This window comes from Pelodiscus sinensis, chromosome 5, assembly GCF_052426305.1.
Source record: "Pelodiscus sinensis isolate ZL-2025 chromosome 5, ASM5242630v1, whole genome shotgun sequence".
Taxonomy (NCBI): domain Eukaryota; kingdom Metazoa; phylum Chordata; order Testudines; family Trionychidae; genus Pelodiscus; species Pelodiscus sinensis.
The window spans coordinates 125,816,284-125,844,066 of NC_143056.1; the positions used below are offsets into that span (position 1 = coordinate 125,816,284).

The 27,783-nt window shown below is 52.7% G+C and overlaps 2 protein-coding genes across 3 annotated transcripts; both read left to right on the forward strand.

The window, feature by feature from the left end:
* Nucleotides 1-737: 737 nt before the first annotated feature.
* CCDC86 (coiled-coil domain containing 86) lies at nucleotides 738-5,599 on the forward strand. The gene is made up of 4 exons (XM_075928388.2): nucleotides 738-1,053; nucleotides 1,785-1,914; nucleotides 3,732-3,806; nucleotides 4,637-5,599. The coding sequence occupies exons 1-4, from the start codon at nucleotides 758-760 to the stop codon at nucleotides 4,754-4,756; spliced, it is 621 nt and encodes a 206-aa protein (XP_075784503.1). The 5' UTR covers nucleotides 738-757; the 3' UTR covers nucleotides 4,757-5,599.
* Nucleotides 5,600-8,767: 3,168 nt separating this feature from the next.
* LOC102461871 (bile acid-CoA:amino acid N-acyltransferase-like) lies at nucleotides 8,768-21,935 on the forward strand. Of its 2 annotated transcripts, XM_075928391.2 has the most exons (5): nucleotides 8,768-8,825; nucleotides 9,756-9,849; nucleotides 15,024-15,505; nucleotides 18,755-18,957; nucleotides 19,393-21,935. In XM_075928391.2, the coding sequence occupies exons 3-5, from the start codon at nucleotides 15,043-15,045 to the stop codon at nucleotides 19,981-19,983; spliced, it is 1,257 nt and encodes a 418-aa protein (XP_075784506.2). In that variant the 5' UTR covers nucleotides 8,768-8,825; nucleotides 9,756-9,849; nucleotides 15,024-15,042; the 3' UTR covers nucleotides 19,984-21,935. The 2 variants fall into 2 exon arrangements, with proteins under 2 accessions (XP_075784506.2, XP_089634859.1); XM_089778733.1 differs by lacking the exon at nucleotides 8,768-8,825 and having other exon boundaries at nucleotides 9,662-9,849.
* Nucleotides 21,936-27,783: the final 5,848 nt, after the last annotated feature.

Genomic DNA, 27,783 nt, shown 5'->3' on the forward strand with positions numbered 1-27,783 from the left:
CAACCCTTCCACACTCAAACCTCCAGCCCTGAGCTTCCTCTAGCACACAAACACCATCCCAGAGCTTGCAACCCCTCCCACACCCCAGCCCTCTGCCCCAAACTCAGCCTGGAACCCCATCCCACTCTCTGAACCAGTGTTCCCTGTAAGACAGGGGTCTCAAGCTCACAACCTGTAGGCCATCTACTGTGGGGGAGGGAGGGCAGCGTAGTCACAAACTGGCTGGGGGGGTGCCCATTTTGCCTGGGTGCACATAAAAAACTCAATCCCCACATGCATGGAAAAGATCAGAGGGAACTTTGCTCTGCACCCCTGGCCCCAGCCCAGAGCCTACTCCACCCCCGCCCCCACAACCCAGCCCCAATTCCAGCCCTAGCCTGGGGAGGCGGGGCAAGCAAGGAAAGGGAGGTGTGTGAGCAGTGAGTGGGATGTGGATTTGCATACGGGGCGGGACCTCAAGGTAGGGGGCGGGGCAGGGTCTTTGGGTCTGTGTGATTGGACAGTTGGCAACTCTACTGACAGCTCTGGACTGCCTGTCTGAGAACTCCCGGCGTAGCAGGACACTGCTCTGCGCGCCCCTCACAAACATGGCGGACAGAGGGGCGGAGCTCTTCAACGGGCCCCTCACAAACATGGCACCCTGGGCGGCCTGGCTTCTGCGCATGCGCGCACTTGCGAACGCTTCGTGTCGCGGGCCAGTGACGCCACTGGCGGCCGCGCCGCGCGCGAAGGGAGGGAGGCGAGCGAGCACGTGGGGATGGAGCCGGCTCAGGGCGACGGGGCTGGGATGCGGCTGCGGAGGAGCCGGCGGCTGCGGGCGCAGGGGCCGGAACCGGCGGGGCCCCGCGAGGAGCTCCCGGCTGCGCCGCTCGGCCCCGGGGACGCGCAAGCGGCTGCCCCGGGGGATCCCGGCCGCGGCGAGACGCTGGGAGCGGCCCCGGCCCCCTCCCCTGCTCCCGGGCTGCAGCGGCGGAAACCGGGCAGGGAGGCGCCGGCGGTTCCCAAGGGGAGACCCAAGTCCGGGCGGGTGTGGAAGGATCCCGGCAAGAGGCGGTGAGAGGCCGGGCGGGAATGGGGGGTCAGGGGGGCTGGGGGAGCCCGGGGGTCTGGGGCAGCGGGGCGGGGGGAGAGGGGGAGGCCCGGGGTCTGGGGCAGCGGGGTAGAGGGAGGGGGGAGCCCGTGGCAGTGGGGTGGCGGGAGAAGGGGAGCCCGGGGTCTGGGGCAGTGGGGTGGCGGGAGAAGGGGAGCCCGGGGTCTGGGGCAGCGGGGTGGCGGGAGAAGGGGAGCCCGGGGTCTGGGGCAGCGGGGCGGGGGGAGAAGGGGAGCCCGGGGTATGGGGCAGCGGAATGGAGCAGGGGCAGGGCGGGGGTGGGGGAGAGAGGGGGAGGGGGCGGGGAGAGGGGGAGGCCGGGGGGGCGGGGTGGGGGAGAAGGGGAGCCCGGGGTATGGGGCAGCGGAATGGAGCAGGGGTTAGGTGGGGTGAGGGCCCTCGGGGAAGAGGAGCCGAGGGGGGGATGGGAGGAGCTAGAGTTAGGGTTCAAAGTGGCATAAGGCACTTGAGGTGCTGGTATTTGGGCAGGCGTGTACTTGTATCACAAGTGGACAGAGTTGGAGATGGGCACTGATGCTAAATGAGCACCCAGGATGAAAGCTGCTACCCCTTGTGGAAGTGCTCTGGAATCTGTTCCTGACTCTGGCTTGTTGCTGTGTGAAGTTCCCTTTGTGCAAATACTTGCTGTGCTGATGGCAGATGGTAATTTTTTTTTCTCTTCCTCTTTTTTTAGGTTTTCCCATATGATTCAGGACAAGCCCCTCCGCACCTCTTGGGAGCGAAAGATGAAAGAGCGCCAGGAGAAGAAAATAGTCAAGGAATTTGCCCGGCATCTACAGGAAGAAAAACAAAGGGAGCGAGAGGTAAAGGGAGGGGATTATGAAGCAGAGCTTTGTACCCAATTATCCTAGCCCTGTGTGTGTCCCATCCTCCTCAAACTCTATCACAATGGTAAACTAGGCTCCAGAAGGTCTGCAAAGGAAAATGAATCCCAAGATCTTGACATTGGAATTGCCACCCCTCTGCCTGTCATTTTTCCAGTAGAAGAGAGAACATTGACGCAGTGTGAGTGTAATCAAGATGTGACGTGGAGATATTTATAGTCTCCATAAGCCTGGCAGAATTAATTTTTTAACTTTTTATCATTTTATTAAATAATGTCAATGTTTTTTTTAAAATGTTTTTCCATTTTTTATTTAAGTATGCACAATTGTGGCATATTATTGGGGGTCGGAATAATTATTTAGAGACACACTGGGATTTAAAGAGCTAAAGCTTTGTTAAAACAAATTGTCAACATAATGTCCAAATATGTAAAGTAAGTGGCTTTAAATCAAAACCAAATAAGTTCTCAAGCAAGATTTGTTCTTACATTGCCCATCTGTACTCTTGGATTACTGTGGCTGGGAATATTTTTTCATTAATATCAGCACGTATAGTAAAATCAGCATTTACTGATAAATATCTAGCCCTTCCAGGCTTAACCATACACCAATCCTGGAAAAGAGTGGTCAAACCACATACAAGGCAAATTTCTCCTTCCAAGAATTTCTGTGCCGCACCAGTGCCTGGTTTCCAGAGAGCAACTCTGTCTTCAGAATTGACTAATTGGAGCAAAGTACCAACTCTTACTGCTCTTGTAGCTTCCTCCTTTCCAGGACCACTGCTACCGGAACTTTGCATGACCAAAACTTAATGACCAAAAGTTAATGTCTTTCTAAGAGTCAGCTTGTTTAAAGAAATGCTCTCCAGGTCCAATATGTTATGCTGCAAGCTACCACTTGATCTCTTTATCAGTCTGTAGGTACCTACTTAAGGAACAGAAACTTGATAACAGAGGAGTCTTTAGTAGATAAACATATAATATGACTAGAAAATGAATCTAGGTAAATGCAGACTAGAAAGAATGTAAGTGCAAATTTAAGCTAAGATTATATGATCACAATTATCTCATCTGGCTTTAAATTCTATGAATCTGCAAGACTTTCTATCAATCTGCAAGAAAATAAACTTGCTGGCAAGTGTAGAACAGTGCTACCTCCTGGAATAGCTTTGAGAAATTAGCGCAGCAGCTGGAAAGAGATCCATCTTATACATAACACGGCAGATTAGTGCCACAGGTCCCCACAAACTCATCACCCCAGTTTCTTTATTTGCTGTCTTTTCTGGCCCCTATTGGATACAGAGTGCAAAGCAAGGGTCATGTCTTGCTATTCAAAGCTCTGGGTGGGGCTGTCTCTGGCTTCCTGAGATCTCTTCTTCTTCCTGCAACCTTGATCCCAGAATTCCACTGAATCAATGAAAGAACCACCCAGTGAGAAAGATTTACGAAAAGAATCAGAATTTCCCTCACAGAGGTCCCTAGAATTATTCAGCTCTCACCCACTCACTGTGCTGGCTTTCCTATCCCCCAGGAAAGATTGCTTCACATAGACACTCAACTAGTTACCAATGTACCAAGAAAGAACCTCTCGGGGTCTGGTGCAAGAGCTTTCTTTTCAGCTCTTGCCCTTCCTGTGCTCTCTTGCCTCACTCTCTCCATCTTTCTTCAAGTCTTTGCTGGGGACCTCTTACTTTTTCTGCCTCTTCCACCTCTGCTCCCATTCCTGAGCATGACCTTAGTGCACTTTCCCTGAATGGCAGGATATAGAATCAAAGCTTCACTCTGCTGTTTTTGTAGGAGAAAAAGCAGCGCCGGGAAGAGAACTTGAAACGACGCCTAGAGAACGAGCGGAAGGCAGAGATCGTACAAGTGGTGAGTGTCCTGGCTTTTTAGCCTCTCCTACAAGGAGATCCAGAACCCGCCCCTGCAGCATGGGGAGGGATTCTTTTGTGTGGACAACAGGGAACTCAGCTCCTTTCTTCTTTCTGTACTCATGGTGACCCCATTGTTGTTCAGGAGAACATATTTGTGTTAAGGCCTGACACATGCACATATCAGAGTTTTGAGAGTTGCCGGGGCCAACCCAGTTTTTCTCCCTGCAGAGACAGGTTCTTGTTGAGTGTCCACAACTGGGACAAGAAGGTGAAAACTAGCTGAGGGAAAGAAGTCCAGATTGATTGTGGGGAGAACCACCACACAGTGGAAGCTATGTGCCTCTGGAATAGTCTTGCTGGTGGGGGAGCCAGTCACTAAAATATTCAGAGCTAGAATAGCTGGCAATACTTTATGGAACAACTCTGAGATTTGTGACTTGCCCCTGTGCTATTGGTGGCCGAAAGCTTTCCACTAAATTGAAAAACTGAAATGTTTCAATTTGGAAAAGCTGCTGTAGTGCCTTCTAGGAGCTGTAATTCAATTACCTCGTGCTCTCATTTGACTTTATGGGCTGAATTCTCCTGCCAGACTATATTTCCCATGATGCACCACAGGCAGGGCTGTCCATGATATATAACTTAACAAAGGGACACTGCTGCATCATGAGAGTTGTACCCTTATCAGGCTGCCCAGCTTATAGAAGTGAATTGGGATTATGAGACACCTGCAGCATTTTTTTGATCAGCTGTCCCCAATAGGTGCATTGTCCCTGGTATGTCTTGCGCCATGGCTGTTCACATCTTTTCTCTCTTGCTCCATCCCGCCAGATCCGGAATCCGCTCAAGCTGAAGCGTGCCAAGAAGAAGCAGCTGCGGAGGATTGAGAAGCGGGATACGCTGGCTCTGTTGCAGAAACGCCAGGCACAGCGCAAAGAGGGCAAGGAGTGAGGCAGCAGAGAGGGTGGGAATGACATCTCAGGGCTGCTTTTTCTCTGGGATCTGTCTGTCCTGATGCTGCTTTCTCAGCTCTCCTGCCCACCACTGCCTCCTGCCCTGAGTGGGCACTCCTTATCACCTCCCCTCCCTGCTGTGGACTGATTGACCATGCTGGATACACGCTACCAGATCACATGCAAGAGCAGGGAGCTATACAAACCCATGGGCTACACAGCTGCTCTTCAGTGGAAACCTACATTGTCTTCTAGCCCAAATAAGTTCTGTAGTCCATGATGCTAGAAGGTGTCATAAAGACCCCTGATGGGACAGGGTTGAGGTGTTCTCATGTTACCTGACTCGGGGCAAAGAAACCAAAGACCATGGCAGCTGAGCTAATGTGTGAACTGAAGCTCTTGGTGCCAAAGCTCTGTATCTTAATTTGCACATGTCCACTTGTTTGTGCAGCTGGAGGGGGGAAGGGAGCTGCTTCTGGTGTCTGTCTTGACCTTTGCCTCAATAATTTGATCTTCTTTTAGGAGGAACCATATGGAAAAAGATTTGGGTTTGTCCAGTAGGAACCTGGGTTGTGGGGTGGGTGCTGAATCTGTTGTGCTGTCTTTTTTTTTTTAATTAAAGGGCTGTTGTTTTGCTCTGTGGTAAAGGACAGGTGCCCCCCCCAACCCAGAGTAGGCTAAGCTTCTCTTTCTCCAATCGGCATCCTCACCAGGTTTGAGGGAGTGTTTGTCCTCTGTGCCTTAGCCAATCATTGGCCTTTCTGCTTGGACTGACAATCAGGAGCCTGATTAATAAATGCAAGGGCAGGTTTTTATTGTGCCTGACGGCCACTGGAAATCAGGCAGAGGTGACCCATTGCCTCATTGGCAACAACTAGGGGAGGAGGTGAGGGGAAGATTGCTCCCAGCAATGGGCTTAAACTGCAGCAAGGGAGGTTTTAGTTGCACATTAGGAAAAACTTCCTGCCTGTCAAGGGGGTTAATCACCAGAATAAATGGCCTAGGGAGATTGTGGAATTGCCGTCACTGGAGATATTTAGATAGAGCGGTCAGGGATGAGATAGGGCAACTCAACTTTGGAAGTCCCTGGGGCCACACTTCTACTCACAGAACATGCTGAGGGCCTTGATTTAGATTAAGGCAAGACTATACAACACACAGACCCCATTTAAGTCAGTTCAGCTGATACTAAAAAAATGCAACATTTCCCTGATTTCTACCCATGTGACAGCACTTTTCACAAGCAATGACAGTCCAAGAATTTAACTACTAAAATGCATCTCAACAGAAAACCATTACATTGACTCCTTTTTTGTTTTGGCTCCCACCTGCCAGTCACTTGTTGATCCCCACCTAACCCCAAACCTCACCACGGGTCACAAACAAACTGGCTGTGGGCAGCATGCGGCCCACGGGCCATGTGTTGAGTAGCCCAGGGTGCTTGGTCCTACCATGAGGGCGAGGGACTGGACTCAATCTCTTGAGGTCCCTTCCAGCTCTAGTGTTTTGTGATTCTATGCTGCCCACATGGGGTTAGATGGGTGCTGGTGCCCCTTAGAAGGGATGGGTCCCCAGAGCCCATCCATATCTCTGTGAGCCAGCCTGTGCCTCCTGCCCTGGGACCGAACTGGAGTCAGCATGCCCTAGAGAGACCCTGTAACCTCCTGAGCACCAGTGGGATTTTGGTGCCAGGCCCCTCCCTCAAATGGCTCCCTTGAATTGGGGGTCAGGCCCTGTTCTCTCCCACACTTTGGGGTCCCAGGGGCCGGGCCCTGTGGTGCTTCTAGGCAGATGTTGTGGTGTGTGGGGAGTGAATTGGCTAGGTCCGAAAAATACCCCCAACAGGGCTCAGCAAACCTGGGGGCGGGGCTCAGCAGATGGGAGAAGTGGGCTGGGGATGGCTGCTGGGTATCAGTCTCTGCCCCTCACTGCTGTTAGTTGGGCTGCACTGTGGGCCAGCAGGCAGCTCCCAGGACTGTCTCCTTTGAGCAGGGGCGGCTTGATCGCAGTACAAGCTAGCCAGGGCATGATTGCTGAAGCCCCCCCACCCTGCGGTTGTTCCCCACATTAGTCAGATTGCAGTGAGTCGGGTTATGCCAGGCTGTGCTGCGGTCACGTCTTCATTACCTGAACCACTGGAAACTGAACTTCCTAGTCCAGCCTGGTGTGTGACCTCAGGCATGTCACAGCACCCACTGTGCCTCAGTTTCCTCAGCTGTAAAATGGGAACAATGCTGGCCTCCTTGGGAAAGCCCTCTGAGTGCTACCAATGGGCGGAGTGAGGGATGGCGAGGTTTAGCCTTGCCTTGGTCAGATGGGCTTGGTTCTGTTCCAGTGGGCGGGTGGTGCCATCAATTGCTTGACAACACTGGCTATGTCTACACTGGCGCGATCTTGTGCCAGAGCTATGCAAATGAAGCCAAGCGTGGAATATCGCTGTCTCATTTGCATATCTAATGAGCCACCATTTTTGCGGAAGAGGCTCTTGCGCAAGAAGGAGCTGTCTACACTGCCCCTTCTTGCACAAGAAAAACCCTCTTGCGCAATGCCGCTACGCTGATTATTTTCAGGAATAACGGCATTGCGCAAGAGGGTTTTTCTTGCCCAAGAAGGGGCAGTGTAGACAGCTCCTTGAGCAAGAGCCTCTTCCGCAAAAATGGCAGCTCATTAGATATGCAAACGAGGCGTGGCAATATTCTACGCTTAGACTCATTTGCATACCTCTAGCGCAAGATTGCATCCTTGTAGACGTAGCGTTTGTGTCCATACGAAATCAAGTGAGGTAGTCCAGTGACAGGCGGGTGAGTGGCTGAAAGTCAGTGGGCAGGGAACTGGGTGCCGATCACTGACAAATTCAGCATACGGGGAAGGGGGCTCCCCACACCTCCGGTCTTTGCACTTTTGGGCGACTTCACAAATGAAAAATCTCTTCTCACTTCCCCGCCAGCCAAGCCATCACTTTACTCCAGGTCCTTAACACGTGCTGTCCCTTGCCGGGGCTGGGCACTGCTCCAGAGCGGGTCCCACTCTCCTAGCCCAGAATCACAGAAGTGCCCACAAAGTGGGGTTGGGGGCACCCAGACCTGTGAGCCCCCACCCTGCTGTTCTTGCCCCAAGGCCCCCACCCACACACTGTCCCACCCCCAAAAAATGCTCCTGAGCTACCTTTTCCTCCCAAGACCCACCCCCCACTTATGCTCTAACCCTGCCATTGCCTGCCCTTACATGCCTCTGGCCCCCTGCCCCCTGGCCTGCCCGACCATGAGCTGCTGCTGGAGACGGGCAGGTTTTCTACCAGCTGATGCCAGAGCCAGGCACCCCCGGTGCCTCCCACAACCAAATCCCCCTCCCTCAGAGCCAAGCAACCCCAGAACTGCCCCCCCACCAAATCCCCCTCTCTCAGAGCCAAGCAACCCCAGAACTGCCCCCCACCAAATCCCCCTCCCTCAGAGCCAAGCAACCCCACAACCACCCCCACCACCAAATCCCCCTCCCTCAGAGCCAAGCAACCCCAGAACTGCCCCCCACCAAATCCCCCTCCCTCAGAGCCAAGCAACCCCACAACCACCCCCACCACCAAATCCCCCTCCCTCAGAGCCAAGCAACCCCAGAACTGCCCCCCCACCAAATCCCCCTCCCTCAGAGCCAAGCAACCCCACAACCACCCCCACCACCAAATCCCCCTCCCTCAGAGCCAAGCAACCCCAGAACTGCCCCCCACCAAATCCCCCTCCCTCAGAGCCAAGCAACCCCACAACCACCCCCACCACCAAATCCCCCTCCCTCAGAGCCAAGCAACCCCAGAACTGCCCCCCCACCAAATCCCCCTCCCTGAGAGCCAAGCAACCCCACAACCACCCCCACCACCAAATCCCCCTCCCTCAGAGCCAAGCAACTCCAGCCCCCCAAGCAAATCCCCCTCCCTCAGAGCCAGGCATGAGAGGAACCAGTTGGGTAAGTTAAATCTTACTTTTAAATGAGGCTGCTCCTGCCAGCTGCCTCTGCTTGCAGTGTGTTCTGGGTGGCAGCACGTGACCCAGCTTCCTGCTTGCTGATCTAAGTGTCAGGTGGGCCTGCGCGGCGTGTGCTCTGCTCCCACCCCGGCCCAGTGCCCCCCTAGCATGGCACCCGGGGGAAATTGCCCCTCCCTGTCCCCCCCCCCCCCAGACACCTCTGCCGTGGGAAGACCCAGATGGGGCCCAACCCTGGAACAGCAGCGGCTGTGGGACAGAACTGAGGGGCACTAGCCGAGCTGTGTGTGGGGGGAGAACCAGGGTTGGAATAGCAGGGAGCGGGATTGGGGTGTGGGGGTAAGCCCATGCTAAAATGGCAGGTAGCTGTGGGTTGGGACTGAGGGGCCCTGGCAGTGCTGCGGAAGCTGTGATTTGAGGGGCAGTTGCAGGCGAGGAGACCGGGCTGAGGTGTGGCTTGGGATTAACAGGCATTGGCAGCGCCATGGGAAACACAGGACTGGGATAGGAGAGAGGCAAGTCTGAGGTTCGTTGGCCCCTCAGTCAAATGGAGTCAGAGGCATCTCTCCAGCTTTGATTGTGGCTCTGGGACAGGGCTGGCTCGAGCCATTCCTGCGCCTCGGGCAGTGGGCACGCGACGCTTGTGCAGCTCCGCCCCTGGGTGCATGGCGCATGTGCAGCCCTGCCCCCAGGCGCGCTGCATACCTTACAGCTGCCATAGGGCGCGTGGCACCTGATTACAGCTCTAAGGGGCGCCGTGCGGCCGGGTGCGAAGCATCCCTTACAGCTGCTATCAGGCGCCCCCCCATAGGTTGACGCCCCGGGCAGATACCCAGCTAGCCCCCCCCCCCCCCCTTAATCCGGCCCTGCTCTGGGTTAATGATTCTCTCAGCTATTGAGCGCAAAGGGCATCCCACAGGGCTGGGGGGATATAAAGTCTGAACGTGAGGTGTCTGGAGTCAGATGAAGAACAAGGGCCGGATCTCACGCACCCTTCTCTTTGCTGCACCTCTTGTTCCATTGCAGACTCTCTGGGGGGATCCTTAAAGCAGCCTCATCTCGGTGGGAATCCTGGCAATTTCCAGCACTCAAGGAGCTCACCTTCATTCAGTCCCGTCTGGTAAAAAAAAGACCTTGATTTTCCTCATGGGCTCAGGAACAGTCCCCCCTGGGGCTAGCCGGGCCCCTCACAGCGGTATCTGAGCTGTCTGGTGGCTGGAGTTCTCAAGTTGTGAGGAGCCTCCATTTCCCCTGAGGCCTGTTGTGCTGGGAAGGGAACAGGTTGAATGTGGGTGGGATTGTGGGCCTCTCACTGCAGATTTCCTCCCCTTCTCCGGCAGAGATGCTGGGACAGTGTGTCCAGGGGGGGGTGCTGAGACCAAACATTACACCCTGGCTGTGTCTAGACTGGCAAGTTTTTCCGCAAAAGCCCCTGTTTTTGCGGAAAAACTTGCCAGCTGTCTACACTGGCCGCTTGAATTTCCGCAAGAGAACTGACTTTGTAATGTACAAAATCAGTGCTTCTTGCGGAAATACTATGCTGCTCCTGTTCGGGCAAAAGGGCCAGTGTAGACAACTCGGATTTGTTTTGCGCAAAAAAGCCCCGATCGCGAAAATGGTGATCGGGGATTTTTTGCGCAAAAGTGCATCTAGATTGGCACGGACGCTTTTCCGCAAAAAGTGCTTTTGCGGAAAAGTGTCCGTGCCAATCCAGATGCTCTTTTCTGCAAATGCTTTTAACGGAAAAACTTTTCCGTTAAAAGCATTTGCGGAAAATCATGCCAGTCTAGACGTAGCCCCTGTGTATAACGACAACCACACTGAGCCAGTGGGGGCAGCAGTAACCCGAGTTTCAGTGCCCAGGAGAGAGAGCTGCCAACAGTGAGAGTCATGTGGGGGTGACATGCTGGCTGAGCACGTGAACGTGTGTCTTCTCCCAGCTGCGGCAGCCCTGACTACTTAGTGACACTCTGTGAAGTTGGTCCTTTGAGGGTATGTCAGGTTTGGGTATTGGTGATGGCAGGTTTGATTCCTGGTGATGGTTGCATATGTAGCAGCAGGGGTTCGACTGGATACAGGTGGAGTTACTGTGTCAACCAATTCAATCCAAACATCCTGGCTCCGTCACTTAGGGCTAGAACACACTTGCCAGCTGCAGGCCTTTTGGATGGAGGAGCATCTGTCTTTCCCCAGCTCATGGATCATGCTGGGCCTCTAGAGGGAGGCAGCAGCCTGCACGTTAAAAGGCAGAAACAGAGGTGCCTAACTAATCTCTACTGCAGAAATGCAGGTGCCTAGTGAGTTTAGGCTTCTAATCTAGAGGGTTATATGGGCGGATGACCATCTGTCTCTATGTGGCCGAGAGATTCCCTTATTTAAGCTCTGTCCTGGCTGTCCCAACTTAATTGGTAACAGGAAGCCTTGACTGGTTGGGAAGAGCAAATGAGGTGAGGCCTCCTTTTGTCAAAACTGTGCAGTGCAGAAGCCAAGTGAGAGAGAGGGTGATGACCCCATACAGGGTGGGGGCAGGACTGGGTCGAGCACCAATGCCAACCCAACTTTTGAGAAATATGGTCCCCTACCTAACCTGTGTGCTGCTGCTCACCAAACTCTGCCTGTCCTTGCAAGCGGAGGGGGTTTGGACGAGCAACAGGGGCTCAGGTGCGTGGCTGGAGCCTCTCCATGCACTGTCCTGTTTTCCTGTTGGGAAATGTGGCCATCCTAAGCATCTATGACTTGGGCCCCTAAGTCTCTTGGGGTATGTCTACACTACAGCACTAATTCAAACTAACTTAATTCAAATTAGTGCATCTAGACCTAAAAACTAATTCAAATTAGCATTTTGCTAATTCGAACTAGCATGTCCACATTGAGTGGACCCTGAACCAAAGTTAAGGCTGGCCGGAAGCAGTGGCAGCAGGGCATCAGGTTAGGACTTAGAGTGTGGAACTGCTGCCTGCTTATAGGGACCTGATCCCCACCCCAGACAGACAGTTCTCAGGGTTCCCCGCTTGCTTGTCTACCTCAATGAGGGACAGCAAAGCAGTCCTGACTTGGAGTGCCCTGAGTGCCCTCACTTGGCACATCACAGCACTCGGCCATCAGCCCAGCTGCACTTGCCACATGCTGCCATCCGGGGGGGTCAATCGGGGAGCTGTCAGGATCCAGGAGGCCCTGCAGGAGAGCTTCCACCCCGAGGAGCCCGCAGAGCCACCCCAGTCCTCCCCATCAGGGGCTTGTGCCTTATTCCTCCCTCACCTCCTTCCACTTTCCCCTCCCTAGCCCCCCTTCCTGATGTAAAAAATAAAGGACACGTGTGTTCAAAAATAGAAACTCTCTTTATTTAACAAAACTGGCCGGAGGGCCGGGGGGGGAGAATTAACCTCTGGGGAGACTGAGAAAAGGAGGTGGGAGAGGGGAAGAGAGAGGGTGGAAGAGGGAGCTGGAAGGGGGAAGCCAGGGGAAGAAGGAGGAGGGGAAGTATAAAACTATGGTACGCCATATCTTCAGTACTGTGTACAGATGTGGTCTCCTCACCTCAAAAAAGATATTTTGGCCTTCGAAGGGTTCAGAAAAGGGCAACTAAAATGACCAGGGGTTTGGAACAGGTTCCATATGAAGAGAGGCTAAAGAGACTGGGACTTTTCAGCTTAGAAAAGAGGAGACTGAGGGGGGATATGATAGAGGTCTATAAAATCATGAGTAGTGTGGAGAGGGTGAATAAAGAAAAGTTCTTCATTAGTTCCCATAATACAAGGACTAGAGGACACCAAATGAAATGAATGGACAGCAGGTTTAAAACTAATAAGCAAAAGTTCTTCACACAGCACATAGTCAACCCGTGGAACTCCTTGCCACAGGAGGCTGTGAAGGCTAGAACTAGAACAGAGTTTAAAGAGAAGTTAGATAAAGTCATGGAGGTTGGGTCCATGGAGTGCTATTAGCCAGGGGGTAGGAATGGTGTCCCTCGCCTCTGTTTGTGGGAGGCTGGAGATGGATGGCACGAGACAAATGGCTTGGTCATTGTCTTTGGTCCATCCCCTCCGGGATACCTGGTGTTGGCCGTTGTCGGCAGACAGGCTACTGGGCTAGATGGACCTTTGGTCTGACCCAGTACGGCCGTTCTTATGTTCTAAGCTCAGGGCTCAGGGTCAGGGGCCTCATTGGACCAACTTGATTTTCATGCAGACCTGCTCCTGGGTTCGCATGTGGCCTTTGATGGCCAGGCTGGCAGCTATCCTGCTCTAGATGGCTGCATTCCTGTGCCTAGTGCGGAGGTCATGGACGTTGCAGGCCTCCCCCCAAACCTCAATGAGGTCCATGATCTCTGCACTAGACCAGGCGGGCACCCACCTCTTGCGGCCCCGGGCAGACTCCTGGGAGCTGCCAGCCTGGTCCTGGGAAGAGGAGGAGGGCTGGATGGCAGCGGGTGGCTGGCTCATGCCGTGCCAGGTGCAGGGTCTGCTTGCTGGGTGCTGGCAGGCTTGCAACTGGCACAGGCATTGTAGCCAGACCGTGCCCCTTTAAGGGCTCCGGGGCTGGGAGGGGGGCAGAAAAGTTCCCCTGGTTTGTCCCAGAGGGGCCACCAGGGCAACCTGGGAAGGGCTAGCCTCCCACTAGTTCGAATTAAGTGGCTACACAGCCCTTAATTCAAACTAGGCGTTAGTCCTCATGGAATGAGGTTTAGCTAGTTCAAATTAAGTGCTCGGCTAGTTCGAATTAAATTCGAGCTAGTGGTTTGCATGTATAGCCGCTATTAAAGTTAATTCGAACTAACGGCTGTTAGTTCGAATTAACTTTGTAGTGTAGACATACCCTTGGGGACTCCTGCACCTAACCTTGCTGTGCCTCAGTTTCTCCATCTGTCCAATGGAAGCATTTAAAGACTGGGACAGAACTGCGGGCATTGGCAGAGGGGATGAGTTCAGGTGCTACGGTAATGGAGGCCATGTAAGTACCTAAGCTAGATCCCCCTGTGGCAGGGCTACACGCTGTTCCAAGTTAGCTCAGTGCCCTTGGATTTCTTAGAAGCCAGTGGGGTCTTAGAAGCCAGTGGGGTTCAGTTCAGTGAACTGAACTCTCCAGGCCCCGTACCAGCCATGATTTCAGCCTGGACCAGTGGTGCAGGGAAGGGGCAGGACTGGATCAGAGCCAAGGGGATCCAGGTAGCCCAAAGGAGGCCAGCACCTGATGCGTTAGAGGAAGGTAACCCCCATCCTGCCACTAGTAGCAGTATGCATCAGTGGTAGCTCTTATCCAGCTCTTTCCATCAGCAGATCTCAGAGCACGTCACGAAGGCGGGCCGGGACTGAGGGAGTTTAAGCCACGAGGCAAGGGGGTTGAATATTCCTGGAACTTGGCACAGGAAGGGCAGGGTTGGAAATAGCCTTGTAACTCGGGATCCCCTAGCCACAGGGGGGAACAGCCCCACTCTGCCCTCACGCATCGGAAGGGAGGAGAGACCGCACTCTGCAGGGTCACAGGGTGTGGGCTGCGCTCTGCAGGGCTGTCTGGCCTCTGGCATTGGGGGAAGCTCAGGATGTCCCCAGGGATTGGGAATGGGAGCTAGTGCCCGAGGGAAGCCTCAGGTGCAGGGGAAGGGGAGTTCCCACGATTGGAGGAAGGCAGGGGCCCCAAGATGTCCTGGGGCTGGGGGAGACATGGGGAGCCCCATAGGAGATGTAGGGGTGCTGAAGAGATGAGCTGGGGCACCAAGGTGCCCTGGAATAGTGGGAGAGTCAGGGGGCGCTGAGCGGCCCAGGACTGGCGGGACAAGGGTAGGTGTTATGGGGCCTGGGGCCGGAGGAGGCGCTGAAGGGGCCTGTCTGGGGCTGGAGGGAGAGGCAAAGGCGTCAAGGGGTCCAAAGGAGGAGGCGAGGGTGCTGAAGGCACAGCTGAGGTGACAGGGAGCCCTGTTTTTAGATTCACAAGCACTGAACTGAGTGCTCGGGTGTGGGACTCAAAGCTAAGGTACCTGCCGTGGGAAGTCAGGCCCGGTGTGTTTGAGGGGCAGAGGGTGCCTGCCATCGGGTACAGCACATCAGGGAGCTTAGGGCCATGGAAGGAGGGTGCTGGCTCTAGTCACCCATCTGCCAGCATCACTGGGGGAGGTTCTGGTCTTGCTGTCTGTTGCCCCCAAGCCCAGCGACTCCATTTTCACTGCCTTCAGGAGGCTGAGGTACCAGGGGGCTGAGGAGGGACGGTTTGTGCTGCTCCCCTCCAATATTTCCAGGCTTCTCCCATTGACAACAGCTCCCCTTCCACCATTGCCCTTTACTCTGTTCCCCTTCCCAGGTCCCAGCACCCATCAGCCATGATCCAGCTACAGGTCACCCCTGAGATATCGCTGGCTGACAGGCCGGTGAAGATCCACGTCTCCGGCCTAGCGCCTGCCCAGCTGGTGACCCTGCAGTCGTCGCTGACGGATGAGCAGGGGGTGCACTTCGAGGCCCGAGCCTTCTACCGGTCAGATGAGGCTGGAGAGGTGGACTTGGAGCAGGCAGCTGCCACGGGGGGCGACTACGTCGGCGTTTGGCCCATGGGCCTCTTCTGGTTCCTCAAGCCGGAGAAGCTGTTCCACAGGCTGATGAAACGGGACGTGATGAGTTGCCCCTTTCGCTTCCAGCTCGACCTCTTTGATTCCTTCCAGCTCCAGCCCTCAGACAAGATCGTGCCGCTGGCCACGTGCATTGTGGAAAGGTGGTACGTGCGCCCCGAAGTGGAGCGCATCCCAATCAAGGAGGGCCGGGTCCGAGGGGCCCTATTCCTGCCTCCTGGTAAGCAAACTGGCTCTTCACATCCCTGCCTCCTGCATCCCTTATCCTTGTTCTACTCCCTTCCCAGCCCAACCTGGCAGCCCCTTCCTCCCGCCCTCTGGTGTTTGTCTTCCCTCTTTGCCATACACTAGCTCCTCTTGCACCGCTACCCCAGCCTCCCCATGATAGGGCATGACTCATCAGGTAAGCCCATTATGGACTCTCTCCCCCTCCCCTGTGTCTCAGGAGCAGGGAGGCCGACAGAACAGCTGGACAGTAGGTAACGGGTGGGTGTGGGTGGGGGGGGGGGCTTTGTGCTTCTGGAAGGGGCGGGGTTTCAGGCAGAGGGGCGGGGGGATGCGACTTGAGCTACCGTTCCTCTGCCAGCCCTTCAGCACCGCCAAGGGTGCACCCCTCAGCACTCCAGTGGCGATTTAAAAATTCTGGGGCTCTGGCTGCTGTGGCAGCACCGTCTGGGAACCCTGGGCTCTTTTGAGTCACCAGGCCCTGAGGCAACTGCCCCCTTTGCCCCACCCTGTTGCAGGCCTGCCCTGCAATGCCAACAACTGAGTCCCATCCTCACTGTCCGAGCGCCCGCTGGTGGGAGGGTGGGGAGGCACGGCTGTAGGCTCCTCCTCCTCCATGGTACTATGGAAAAGCCACCCACTGACACACCAACGTGTATATTCAGCATAAAGCCAGACTAATCCCCGGTCTCTTCCTAAATCACCCTGGCTATGTCTAGACTGGCATGATTTTCTGCAAATGCTTTTAACGGAAAAGTTTTTCATTAAAAGCATTTGCGGAAAAGAGCGTCTAGATTGGCACGGACGCTTTTCCGCAAAAAAGCCCCGATCGCCATTTTAGCCATCGGGGCTTTTTTGAGCAAAGCTGTACTGTGCTGTCTACACTGGCCCTCTTGCTCAAATGATTTGCGCAAGAGGGCTTTTGCCCGAACGGGAGCGGCATAGTATTTCCGCAAGAAGCACTGATTTCTTACAGTAGGAAGTCAGTGTTCTTGCGGAAATTCAAGCGGCCAGTGTAGACAGCTGGCAAGTTTTTCCGCAAAAGCAGCTGATTTTGCGGACAAACTTGCCAGTCTAGACACAGCCCCTGAGTCCCTGCCATAGTGAATACTAAGCCCTTCCTGATCATGGGGGCAGAGGGTGGGTCTCACAGTAACAACCTCTTTGAGGCAGGCTGGTTGGTCTCCCAGGCCCTGCATTCACTGGGAGATCTGGTCACTCATAGAACCACCTTTGCTGATGAGATTTATTGTGCCCTCGTCACAGCAAGAGTAGTTTGTATTCTCCTTGACCCCGAGCAGCAGGCTCATTTGCTGAAGGCCATCCACTTAGGGGGAGTATATCATTGCTTTAAGCTGAGCTAGTTCAGCCCCATTACCCTGCAGCGACCACAGGTTTGGACCAAAGATTTGGTTTAGATGGTTCTTATAAACACACTTTGTTTTTTATTGGTACATAAGAACATAAGAAGGGCCATACTGGGTCAGACCAAAGGTCCTTCTAGCCCAGTATCCTGTCTGCCGACAGTGGCCAGCACCAGGTGCCCCAGAAAGGGTGGACCGAAGACAATGATCAAGCGATTTGTCTCCTGCCATCTCTCTCCAGCCTCTGACAAACAGAGGTCAAGGACACCATTTTATCCCCTGGCTAATAGCCTTTTATGGACCTAACCTCCATGAAATTATCTAGATTCTCTTTAAACTCTATTTTAGTCCTAGCCTTCACAGCCTCCTCTGGCAAGGAGTTCCACAGGTTGACTACACGCTGTGTGAAGAAGAACTTTCTTTTATTAGTTTTAAACCTGCTACCCATTAATTTCATTTGGTGTCCTCTAGTTCTTCTATTTAGGGAACTAATAAATAACTTTTCTTTATCGGCCCTCTCCACACCACTCATGATTTTATATACCTCTATCATATCCCCCCTCAGTTGCCTCTTTTCTAAACTGAAAAGTCCCAGTCACTTTAACCTCTCCTCATATGGGAGCCGTTCCAAACCCCTAATCATTTTAGTTGTCCTTTTCTGAACCCTTTCCAAGGCCAAAATATCTTTTTTGAGGTGAGGAGACCACATCTGAACACAGTATTCAAGATGTGGGCGTACCATAGTTTTATACAGGGGCAGTAAGATATTCTGGGTTTTATTTTCTATCCCTTTCCTAATAATTCCTAGCATCCTATTTGCCTTTTTGACTGCCGCTGCACACTGCTTGGAAGTTTTCAGAGAACTGATTTCCCCAGATATGTACAAATGGATAGAAAATATTTCCTATAATAATCAAATTTGCTGATAAGCAAAGTAAGAATAATAGACAGAGAACTTTAGAGTTTGATTGAAGGGTAGTTACATATTTAAAGTTTTAACTTTTTGAATGTCAGCATCTGCTCTGCTTAAATCATCATTATCTGACCCTCCCCCATAATTTCCCATAACAGCGAAAATGCTGATAACATTTACAAATGCTTAAAGCCCAAACATTTTGCACAATTGTAAAAATGTAAACCAATATAAACAGAGAATATGCTTAAAAGTAAACATTAGTGTTATCTGTTGACATTACAATTGCACCCCCTTACATATAACTGCATTAAGGCTCATCACTAACTTAGTTCTCTTTAGACAATTTTCAAAGTCAAAACTTTCAAGCTAATCACTCAGCCCCTCAGAAACAATATTGCCAACCCCAGCCATTCAGAAATCACAAGATTGGCTTAAAAACCGAGATTAAAAACATAATGAATGCACTTTATACTTAGCCATCTGCTTTTTAAACGTGTATGGGTCACATTTAACATTTCAACAATGGGGGCTAGAAACTTCAGAAAAGAAAACTGGGAACCTCGGGAGCATTACAGAAAATCCCTAAGGATCAGGAGATCTCAGGATAAAATGGTGAGAATTAGCAATAGTCCTGTGGCACTGGCTTCAGTGGATGATCAGCAGGAAGATGGAATTGCTAGCCAGCCTTTTTCTTGAGGCAGTGGCCCGGATCAACAAAGGTATTTAGGTTTTTAGAGTTTCTGTTAATGCCCAGTTCAGTGGAAGATGTTTTCACAAGTGAAATAGATTCCCGTCCCTGCAGCACCTCCTTCAGCTATCTACCTCTCTGCAAATACCTACTGTACATTAGCCCTACCGAGTTTGCCTTGGAAAACAAGCTAGGCCTTTAGCTGTGGGGCTGCCAGAATTACCTGTGCTACACTCTGCCCTTTCCCTACAATTTCTCTCGCCCCGTTCTCTGCAGGGCCGGGCCCCTTTCCAGGGGTGATCGACATGTTTGGTGGGGCTGGAGGGCTCATTGAATTCCGAGCCAGCCTGCTCGCCAGCCGGGGCTTCGCAGCATTAGCACTGGCCTATTTCGCCTATGACGACCTGCCGCAGGTGCTGGTGGAGGTGGACCTGGAGTATTTTGAGGAAGCAGCCAACCTGCTTTTGAAACACCCCAAGGTATGGCCTATGCCCTACTCTTTCACTAGGGTCCCTTCAGAGCCACTTGAGGAGGGGATCCAGGCTCCAGTGTAGATATCTGACATGTAGCAGGCCCTACCATCATCTGTCATCCCTGGGATCCTCCCTTCCCTGATATCACAGCGCCTCCTATTGGAAAAGATGGGACTGGGCAGTGCAGGCTCTTCCCACTGTCCCAGGGTCTCAGTACTCAAGTCAGGAGGATAGAGCAGTGCAGTACAGATTCCTCCCTCAGGGTCATAGTGCACCTTTGGAGGTTGCGGGGGTGGGGGGAGCATGACTGAGTAGTGCAGGTTCTAGCTTCATCTGTGTCACAGCACCCCCTACAGGTTCCCATCCCGTGCTGGCTCCAAACTGCAGATTCCCAAGCTGTTGGCCTGATTGTTCCAATGTGGCTTCTCTTTGGTTTTTCAGGTGAGAGGTCCAGGCCTTGGCGTTATTGGGGTGTCCAAAGGGGCAGAGGTCACGCTGGCCATGGCTAGCTTCTTAAAGCAGGTGGTGGCTGCGGTCTGGATCAATGGGACGGGATTTATGAACGGCACGCCGCTGCGTTACAAGGGGGTCCACATCCCCTACATCCCCTACTGCCCCGAGTGTCTGCTCATCACAGAGATGGGAGCCCTGGACAACTACCACGTCTTCCAGGACCCCCGGAACCCAGTGCACGCAGCAGCCGCCATCCCTGTGGAGAAAGCTCGAGGAGAAGTGCTTTTCGTGGTAGGAGAAGCTGATCGCAATTTTAACACCAAGCTCTTTGCTGAGATGGCCATTGAGAGGATGAAGAGCCATGGGAAGAAGAACTACACCCTGCTGTCCTACCCCGGGGCTGGACACCTGATCGAGCCACCGGGGTCCCCACTGTGCAGCATCTCACCGACTCGAGGTAGCCCCAAACCTGTGCACTGGGGGGGTAATCCAGAGCCCCATGCTAGAGCCCAGGAGCATTCCTGGCAGGAGATCCTGAAATTTCTCGAGTGCCATCTTGGTCCCACCAGCAGCCTGTAACAGCCAAGGAGTGGGCCAGGCAGCTCTACCCCTGCCACACTAGATGCTCCTAGAATCATAGTGTAGCGCCCCTCTCCACCTGGTTACCTTCTTGAATGCCAATCTCCTTACAGGTTTTATGGATAGGTCTGGGTTCTTCTGGATCCCGCCACCCACTCAATTTTATTTTTCCTATGGATTTATTTGGCGATGCCTCCACTCCCCTCACTTCTTCCTGGCAGGGTCACCAGGGCAACTTGGAAGGAAAATTCGAACCCAGGGGAAATCCCACGTACTTGCCAGATAGTTGAAAACTCCCAGAAAATAACAGGCTAGGACTAAAATAGAGTTTAAAGAGAAGCTAGATAATTTCATGGAGGTTAGGTCCATAAAAGGCTATTAGCCTGGGGATAAAATGGTGTCCTTGGTCTCTGTTTGTCAGAGGCTGGAGAGAGATGGCAGGAGACAAATCGCTTGATTATTGTCTTCAGTCCACCCTCTCTGGGGCACCTGGTGCTGGTACGCATACTTTGTTGGTGCGCTTGATGACTTATGACCACAAAATTCTTCTCTGCAGTGGTTTAGCAGTGGGGCTGACTGGGTCCAGTACAGCCCAAAGGACTCACAAGTGGGAGAAGATGGTAAATCCCTCCACAGGTTTAATATGCAGCAGGTTATAAAATCCCCAAGCAAATTCCCTGACTGACTAACTACAAGATGGTGCACTCACACACTCCATGAATGAGCCTCAGGTTCAGAGATAACTCAGTCACTGCAGAGGGACTGGTCTCTTCTGGCAAGGATCCTCTTTGGGCAGGAATCAGGCTGCTTTGGTCCCAGAATTTCCTCTCACCACACAGGGGTGCAGGGCTCAAGGTGCAGGTTACACAACTGCACTAAATTCAGACTGTAATCTCCTAGGCCAGCATTCAGACCCACACAGCAGGCAGCAGCCCTGAACTAGCAGACAGCAGAGCTGACCATGTGGTGGCTGGTCTCACCCAGGGAGCTGTAGAGCTAACTCAGCCTGGCTGGGGAAGTTTCCCAGCAAACTCTACAAACTGGGACTCAACAGCGGAGACATAAAACCCAGCTGAGGGATCCTGCCTTAAGGTCCCTAGAGGCTAGTTCTCAGGGGGAACCCTGCATGCAGGCCTGGGGCTTACTTGCTCCCACACAGCCAGTCCTGCTGGCTGGCTGGCTCCAGACTCCCAACAATGGCTTCTCCTCCCCCTCCTGAACTCTCTGGGAGGGGCATCTCACTCCCTATCCCTCATGAAATAAGGGATAAGGGATCTTTCGAAAAAGGCTTTATTTTTCGAAAGATCAGTGTCTAGACTGGCACTTTTCTCCGACAAAGCTCCGTGCCGAAAAAAACCGGCAGCCATTTTTATGCTAATGAAGTGCGGGAGATTTAAATCCCTGCTTCATTAGCAATTGCGGCACGTCTAATTTACATCCCTTTTCCGAAAAAGGGATGTAGTCTAGACGTAGCCTCTGTGTGTGGAGTTAGGGATCTGTATTCTGTATGGAGACTGGAAGTCTCTCTGAATGTGCTTGAGTAATGGGCTAGGAATGTTTGCCTATGGACATGCTAATGAGCAAAGCTCCAGGGAACAATGGGCCTATGAAGGCCAAAGACACACCTGGCCACTGGCCATGTGATTCTAGCCAGCCTGGAAGAAACCAGGAAGAAGGTATAAATTGGCCATGTGGCCATCTCCATCTTGTACTCAGCTCAGCTCTTCATCCCAGAGGCAGCAGTGCAGGGATCAAAGAGCCGGAAAGAACTGTGGACCCATCCTAACCTAGGATGTGCAACAAGGACTTTTAAGCCAGCAGCTATAACATCTCTGCTAGAACCTGCATGGAGAACTGGGAGATTCGGTGCATGTAACGTATGATACTTTAGCAACCTCACTCTCATGCTTTTCTTTATTGTAGTAATAAACTTTTAGATGGTAGATTCTAAAGGATTGGCTCAGCGTGGTTTGTGGGTAAGGTCCAGAGGGTAAATTGACCGGGGATCTGTGGCTGGTTTCTTGGAACCGGAACTTGTTCGGGGTAGATGAGATTGGGTTTTAAGATCCCTCACCTTTGTATGAGGCCCAGGGCCATCTGGGGCACGGATATTGCTGGGGTGCCAGAGGGGTTTGCTTGTGAGGCTTCAGGCAGGCAGCTGAAGCGCTCTGTGTGACTGGTTTGTGGCCCGGTTGGAAAGGTCATCAGTCTGGGGGCTGTAAGGAGCCCTGAATTTGAGCAATTCGCTCTGAGCGGATGCCCTCAGCTGTGCCCAGACTCGGCCCGGTCCATCACAGAGGGCTATATAGGGGAGGGCTCTGCCTTGAATGGAGAAGGAGATGCCTTGCATTTATAGGCAGGGCAATCGGTGGGAGAGAATTAAGCTTAGATACAAGGGAATAGGTGCCCTCTCCTCCCATTAGGTTAGGCCAACTTCAAAGCGGATTAAGCTGCAGCTATTGCACCAGATGTTACATTAGATCTTCTCATGGCTGGTGAGTGAACTTAGGGCTGGGAAAGGCAAGCCCAGGTCCCGCCTGTTCTGCCCGAGGCCTTGCCCAGGAGTGCAACCCTCCCTCCCCCCACTCCTCTTCTGGGAGTCTCCCCGGCTCTGGAGCACAGACAGGGCGCACCGCTCCATCATCCTCAAGGTGGCTGAAACCTGGAGACAGCCCGGGAGCCACGCTGAAGCAGGGAGTATTCTGGGGGCGGAGTGTGGGTGGGGTCAGGCTGGCAGTTTGGGAAGGCGGATCTTCTGGTGTCCTGACCCTCCGCTCTCAGCTCCAGAGAGGTTTGGTGACTGTGCCTTCCTGGCTGCTTGGTTTCCAAGGTGATTCACCGAGAAGGACGTGAAAGTGAGACGGCACGGGTGCCATGGTCATTTACAGAAAGCCGTCCCATCCTCACTGGTGTGAATGAACTGCCACGCGAGCCCAGCCGTTGCGATTGGTGCCTCTGGCCAGCCACGGGGCCCGCAGAGCAAGCTTGCACATCTGCAAGGGAGGAAGGTGATTCACTGAATCACTTCTCTAAGTAGCCACAGACCGTACTCCTCATATCCAGGGGTGCCCCAGGCCAACCAGTGACAAGCTACTCTGCTGTGGGCGGGAGCAACTGAATGAGTCTTGGGGCTGATTAGAAAAGAGAATGTGTTAAAGAGGCACGACCGTGTTGGAAACCATCCTACCTTAAAAGCCACACAAACAGCCTGCAGTGCGTTGCTTTAATTCTGACAGAAAAAAAATGTCTAAGTGTCTCATTGATTCCCAGCAGGACGTTGGCTTATTTATAATTTTGTCTCCTTTGGCAAAATGACAGTTGGTTTGTCAGGTCAAGGCTGGGGGGGGGGGGGTCTGTTTGATCAGTGTCATCTCACGTTAGCACAACGCCTGTCTCCGTTACAATGGCAAGAGTCAAACGACTCGCTCACACCGCCATTAACATTTCAACATGACCCTGGATTGGAAAGAATGGCCCACGGGTTTAACCCAGTTCCAGGGGAACAGAGCTGGCTTTCAACCACCTTCCTATTCTGCCAACCCCTGGAGCAATCACAGGATGAGTCTAAATTCTGCTGGTGTCCCCAGCCATGGAATGTTGAAACACACGGTACGATGGGTACACCCACTTGGGTCATGCTGGGAAGGAGAGTAGCTTGAGATCAAAGCAAAGTGTTATTTACTCCCCTTCATATAACTCATGAGCCAGGAGGTCACCAAATGCAATCAGTAGGCAGCTGGTGTAATAGAAACAAACAGAACTGAACACAAGGCACAGTGACCCGTGAACTTGTTGGCAAAGGGTGTCGTGAAGGCCAAAACCCACAGGGGTATAAAAAACCCCTTAGAGACAGTCATGGAGGAGAGGTCCATCAATGGGTATTAGCTAAGAGGGAGAGGGAGGCTCTATATTTTAATTTGCACATGCCCACTTGTTTGTGGAGCTGGTGGGAGCAGGGAGCTGCTTCTGGTGTCTGTCCTGACCTTTGCCTCAATAATTTGATCTTCTTTTAGGAGGAGCCATATGGAAAACAAGGTGGGTTTGTCCAGTAGGAACCTGAGTTGTGGGGTGGGTGCTGAATCTGTTGCTGTCTTATTTTTTAAAAGGGCTGTTTGTCCTCTGTGCCTTAGCCAATTGTTGGCCTTTCTGCTCGGATTGACAACCAGGAGCCTGATTAATAAATGGGAGGGCGGGTTTTTATTTTGCCTGACTCTCACTGGAAATCAGGCAGAGGTGACCCATTGCCTCATTGGCAACAGCTGGGGGGAGAAGGAGAAGGGAAGATTGCTCCCAGCTGCATCCGGGCTGCATGGCTTTGAGCCATGCAGAAAGACTGCAGGGAGCATCCACAGCACATGCTGTAATGGGGATGATGGGGCAGAGCCAGGCACACTGTGCAGGGGCCTTCAGGGTGGTAAGGCCGTAGCTAAATTGCTTCAGGGACACGAGGGAGCAGGGGGCTAGAGAGGAATGGGGGAGAGGGACTGTATGTAAAGTGAATTGCTGTGGGGAGAAGTGTGCAGGTAGGCAGGAGATAGATGTGTGAAAAGGCAGGTCTAGGCTGGTGGGATGGGCCTGAAGTGAAAGAAAAGGGGGTGTGGTGAGGACTAAGACTGGGCATGATGGATGCTTAGAGGGCTGGCTGGACGTGTTTCCAATAACAGAGCCTTTGATCCTTCCTGCCAGGCTGATGCCTGTAGGCAGTAGACCAGAGCTGGGCAAGATGCGGCCCAGGGGCCAGATCTGACCCACCAACACCGATCTGGCCTGTGGACTACGTCCGACTGTTTTCTACTTATAGCCTGCTGCCCGTGCTGCCGAATTTCTAGGCAGTGGCTCATGCAGCCAGATCCTATATAAATGGCTTCTGGCCACACCGCTATCTTAGGAGGGGCTGGAGCTGTGAGCACTTTAAATTGCCGCAGCAACCCCGGGCAGCTGCCAGACAAAGGGGTAGCGGAGGGAAGCTACTCCCCTGCCCCTCCCTTTCTGCCCTGGGTCCCACCCCTTCCAGGGGGTGGAGCCAGCCCATGACCATAAACCAGCATTCATTAAGTGGCCCCACTTATACTGTTGCCCACCCCTGCAATAGACTGTCCTGTCACAGCTGCTGGACTTCCCATGCCCAATAGTGCATCCTGCCCCTTGCTGCACCAGCAGCCTGCTGAGCTGCTGCTCCCATCCCACAAGGAGAGTCCTGTAGCTGCCATAAAAACAGGCCTGTGTCAAAGAGCCTGATCAGGTTCACTAGGATAAGCATGGGTGGTGGAGCCCATTGTGTGGGGGCAAGTTGGCCACTGACACTGAGCTCTGGCTTTCCCTGTGGGCACTGAGTGGATGTGGCAGCAGGGTGTGTGGTCAATTGCAGGGTACCTCTGTCCCTGGTGAACGCTGCCCTGCCAGAGAGCCGACTCCTTTGCTCTCACGAAGGAACGGGCAGGGAGGAGCATTCGGAACAAACCTGGGGCAGGAAGCACAGGAGCTGGGGGCTTCATTTCCAATCTTGGCACCAGGGCTCGTTAGGCTGAAGAGGGGCTACTGAAGTGATACGCTGACCATAGTCCAGAAGGGCGGAGTGAAAATGATGCCCGAAACAATCCTGAGATGTTCCTTCATGGGCTTTGCACCATGGAACAAATTAGGCTATTGGACAAGTTCATGAGTCTACTAAATAGGAGTACAAGAGCTAGCTGGGTGGTGAAGAGGTCTGTGGTTGCAAAAGAGCTGAATAACCCTGGCCTGTTTGTGTGAGAGGAATCTAAAAGGTTAGAAGATTCCTGAGACCAGATTCAGCAATTGTAGCAGCTGGGGGTTGATGTAGGGGAGAAGGCTCCACATGAAGATTCCACATCACAAGAGAATGGTGCAAAGCGGGGGGGGGGACCTTTTTGGGGTGGAGGGCTGCTGACCTACGGAAAAGTCAGGGGCTGCACAAAAGTGAGAAGCACTTCCCCAAAAAACCTTGCGGATGTAGCCCCCAACTGAGAAGCAGAAACATTCCCCTGGCAGACCGGAGCCTGGGGCAGGGACAAAAATGAGAGGCTCAGTGTATGGGAGGGAGCTGCTGTGAAGCAGTCTTGAGGTGTGGGGTCTGAGCAGGAGAGAGAGAGTGCAGTAGTGGGGGCCAAGCCAGGCTGGCCTTCAGTTTCTCACCTCTGGTGGAAAGCATGTGCTGAAGACAAGCTGTAAGGCATTTATGAGAACTAGTGGCTCAAAGTACAGAGGGAGCAAGATAATCATTTAAGGAAAACAGCCACAAAGGTGGCACTAAATGCGGATCTGAACCTACCGAGCCAGCAGGCTCTGGCTAACCATGCCTATTGCTAACAGTAAACTGCAGCTCAAGGAGCAGTGCTATAGTGAATGAGGTTTGCAGGGACGTCGGAATAGCAAGCCTGTTACAGAATCATAGAATACTACCTCGAGAGGTCGAGTCCAGTCCCCTGCTCCCGTGGCAGGACCAAATACTGTCTAGACCATCCCTGATAGACATTTATCTAACCTACTCTTAAATATCTCCACAGATGGGGATTCCACAACCTCCCTGGTCAATTTATTCCAGTGTTTGACTACCCTGACAGCTAGGAACTTTTTCCTAATGTCCAACCTAAACCTCCCTTGTTGCAGTTTAAGCCCATTGCTTCTTGTTCTGTCCTCAGAGACCAAGATGAACAAGTTTTCTCCCTCCTCCTTATGACACCCTTTTAGATACCTGAAAACTGCTATCATGTCCCCCCTCCACCTTCTCTTTTCTAAACTAAACAAACCCAATTCCTTCAGCCTTCCCTCATAGGTCATGTTCTCTAGACCTTTAATCATTCTTGTTGCTCTTCTCTGGACCCTCTCCAATTCCTCCACATCTTTCTTGAAATGCGGTGCCCAGAACTGGACACAATACTCCAACTGAGGCCTAACCAGTGCAGAGTAGAGTAGAAACTGTTATTTTGAAATAACAGGCTTGCTGTTAAGACACGGGATGGCTATTTCGGGATACCTCTGCTATTCTGAAATAGCGTTGCAGTGTAGATGCGGCGCTTCAGAGTTTGGGATAAAGAGAATGCTAAAAACTGCCTTAAGAAACTAGTGAGTCATCAGGTTAAGGATTGGAGCTGAAAATTTCCTTTAATATTACTGGCCATCAGAGGAACAGTCACGTCACACGGAGTAAGTCTGTTTAAAGACTTTATACTGACCTGGCATAATATGAGATTGCCTGAACAATGGTGGGTGGTTGGAACACCTCCAGATGAATTACAACCCAAAGTACTCACAGATCACGGAATGCAACACATTGCTGAAACATAAACAGGTAGTAGCCCTTGTGCTCAAGGGCAATATTAAACAAATGGATACGGCTTGATCCTGCACCCACAGGGATGGTAAACAGGTGATACAGTTATGACAACGCAGTTAGAGTCCCCCCGATCCTGCAGCCCCGTAGTAGTACGAACAGACTCCACCAGCCAGTAGAATAGAGGGCGTTTATTGCTTCTCCAGGATACAGCACAGCATAGATGTAATCAGGTTACAGGAGCCAGGGCTAGGATGCCTCACGCCCCTTGCGATGGGGGTGACTGGGCCCCTACAATGCCAGCTCCCTGCTTAGACTGTCTGCTCCTTGGCTCCAGCCAAGACTGGCTCTTTCCCCAACCCCCGAGTTCCTTTGTTCATCCTCTTCCCTTCTTGTAGAACTGGTTTTGGCCACTGCCCTGGGGTGGTAAGGCGCCCCCTGCTGGGCCATGCTTACAGACAGCTGCCAGTGGGGGTCACCCACAGCCCGAGCATAGCAACCAGCAAGGA

Excerpts from the sequence above, each read along its gene's own strand:
- CCDC86 (XM_075928388.2), top strand. The coding sequence starts at position 758 with ATGGAGCCGGCTCAGGGCGACGGGGCTGGGATGCGGCTGCGGAGGAGC. Across the intron at positions 1,915-3,731 it reads AAAAACAAAGGGAGCGAGAG|GAGAAAAAGCAGCGCCGGGA; the intron begins GTAAAGGGAGGG and ends CTGTTTTTGTAG. Across the intron at positions 3,807-4,636 it reads AGGCAGAGATCGTACAAGTG|ATCCGGAATCCGCTCAAGCT; the intron begins GTGAGTGTCCTG and ends CCATCCCGCCAG.
- LOC102461871 (XM_075928391.2), top strand. The coding sequence starts at position 15,043 with ATGATCCAGCTACAGGTCACCCCTGAGATATCGCTGGCTGACAGGCCG. Across the intron at positions 15,506-18,754 it reads GGCCCTATTCCTGCCTCCTG|GGCCGGGCCCCTTTCCAGGG; the intron begins GTAAGCAAACTG and ends CGTTCTCTGCAG. Across the intron at positions 18,958-19,392 it reads TGCTTTTGAAACACCCCAAG|GTGAGAGGTCCAGGCCTTGG; the intron begins GTATGGCCTATG and ends TTGGTTTTTCAG.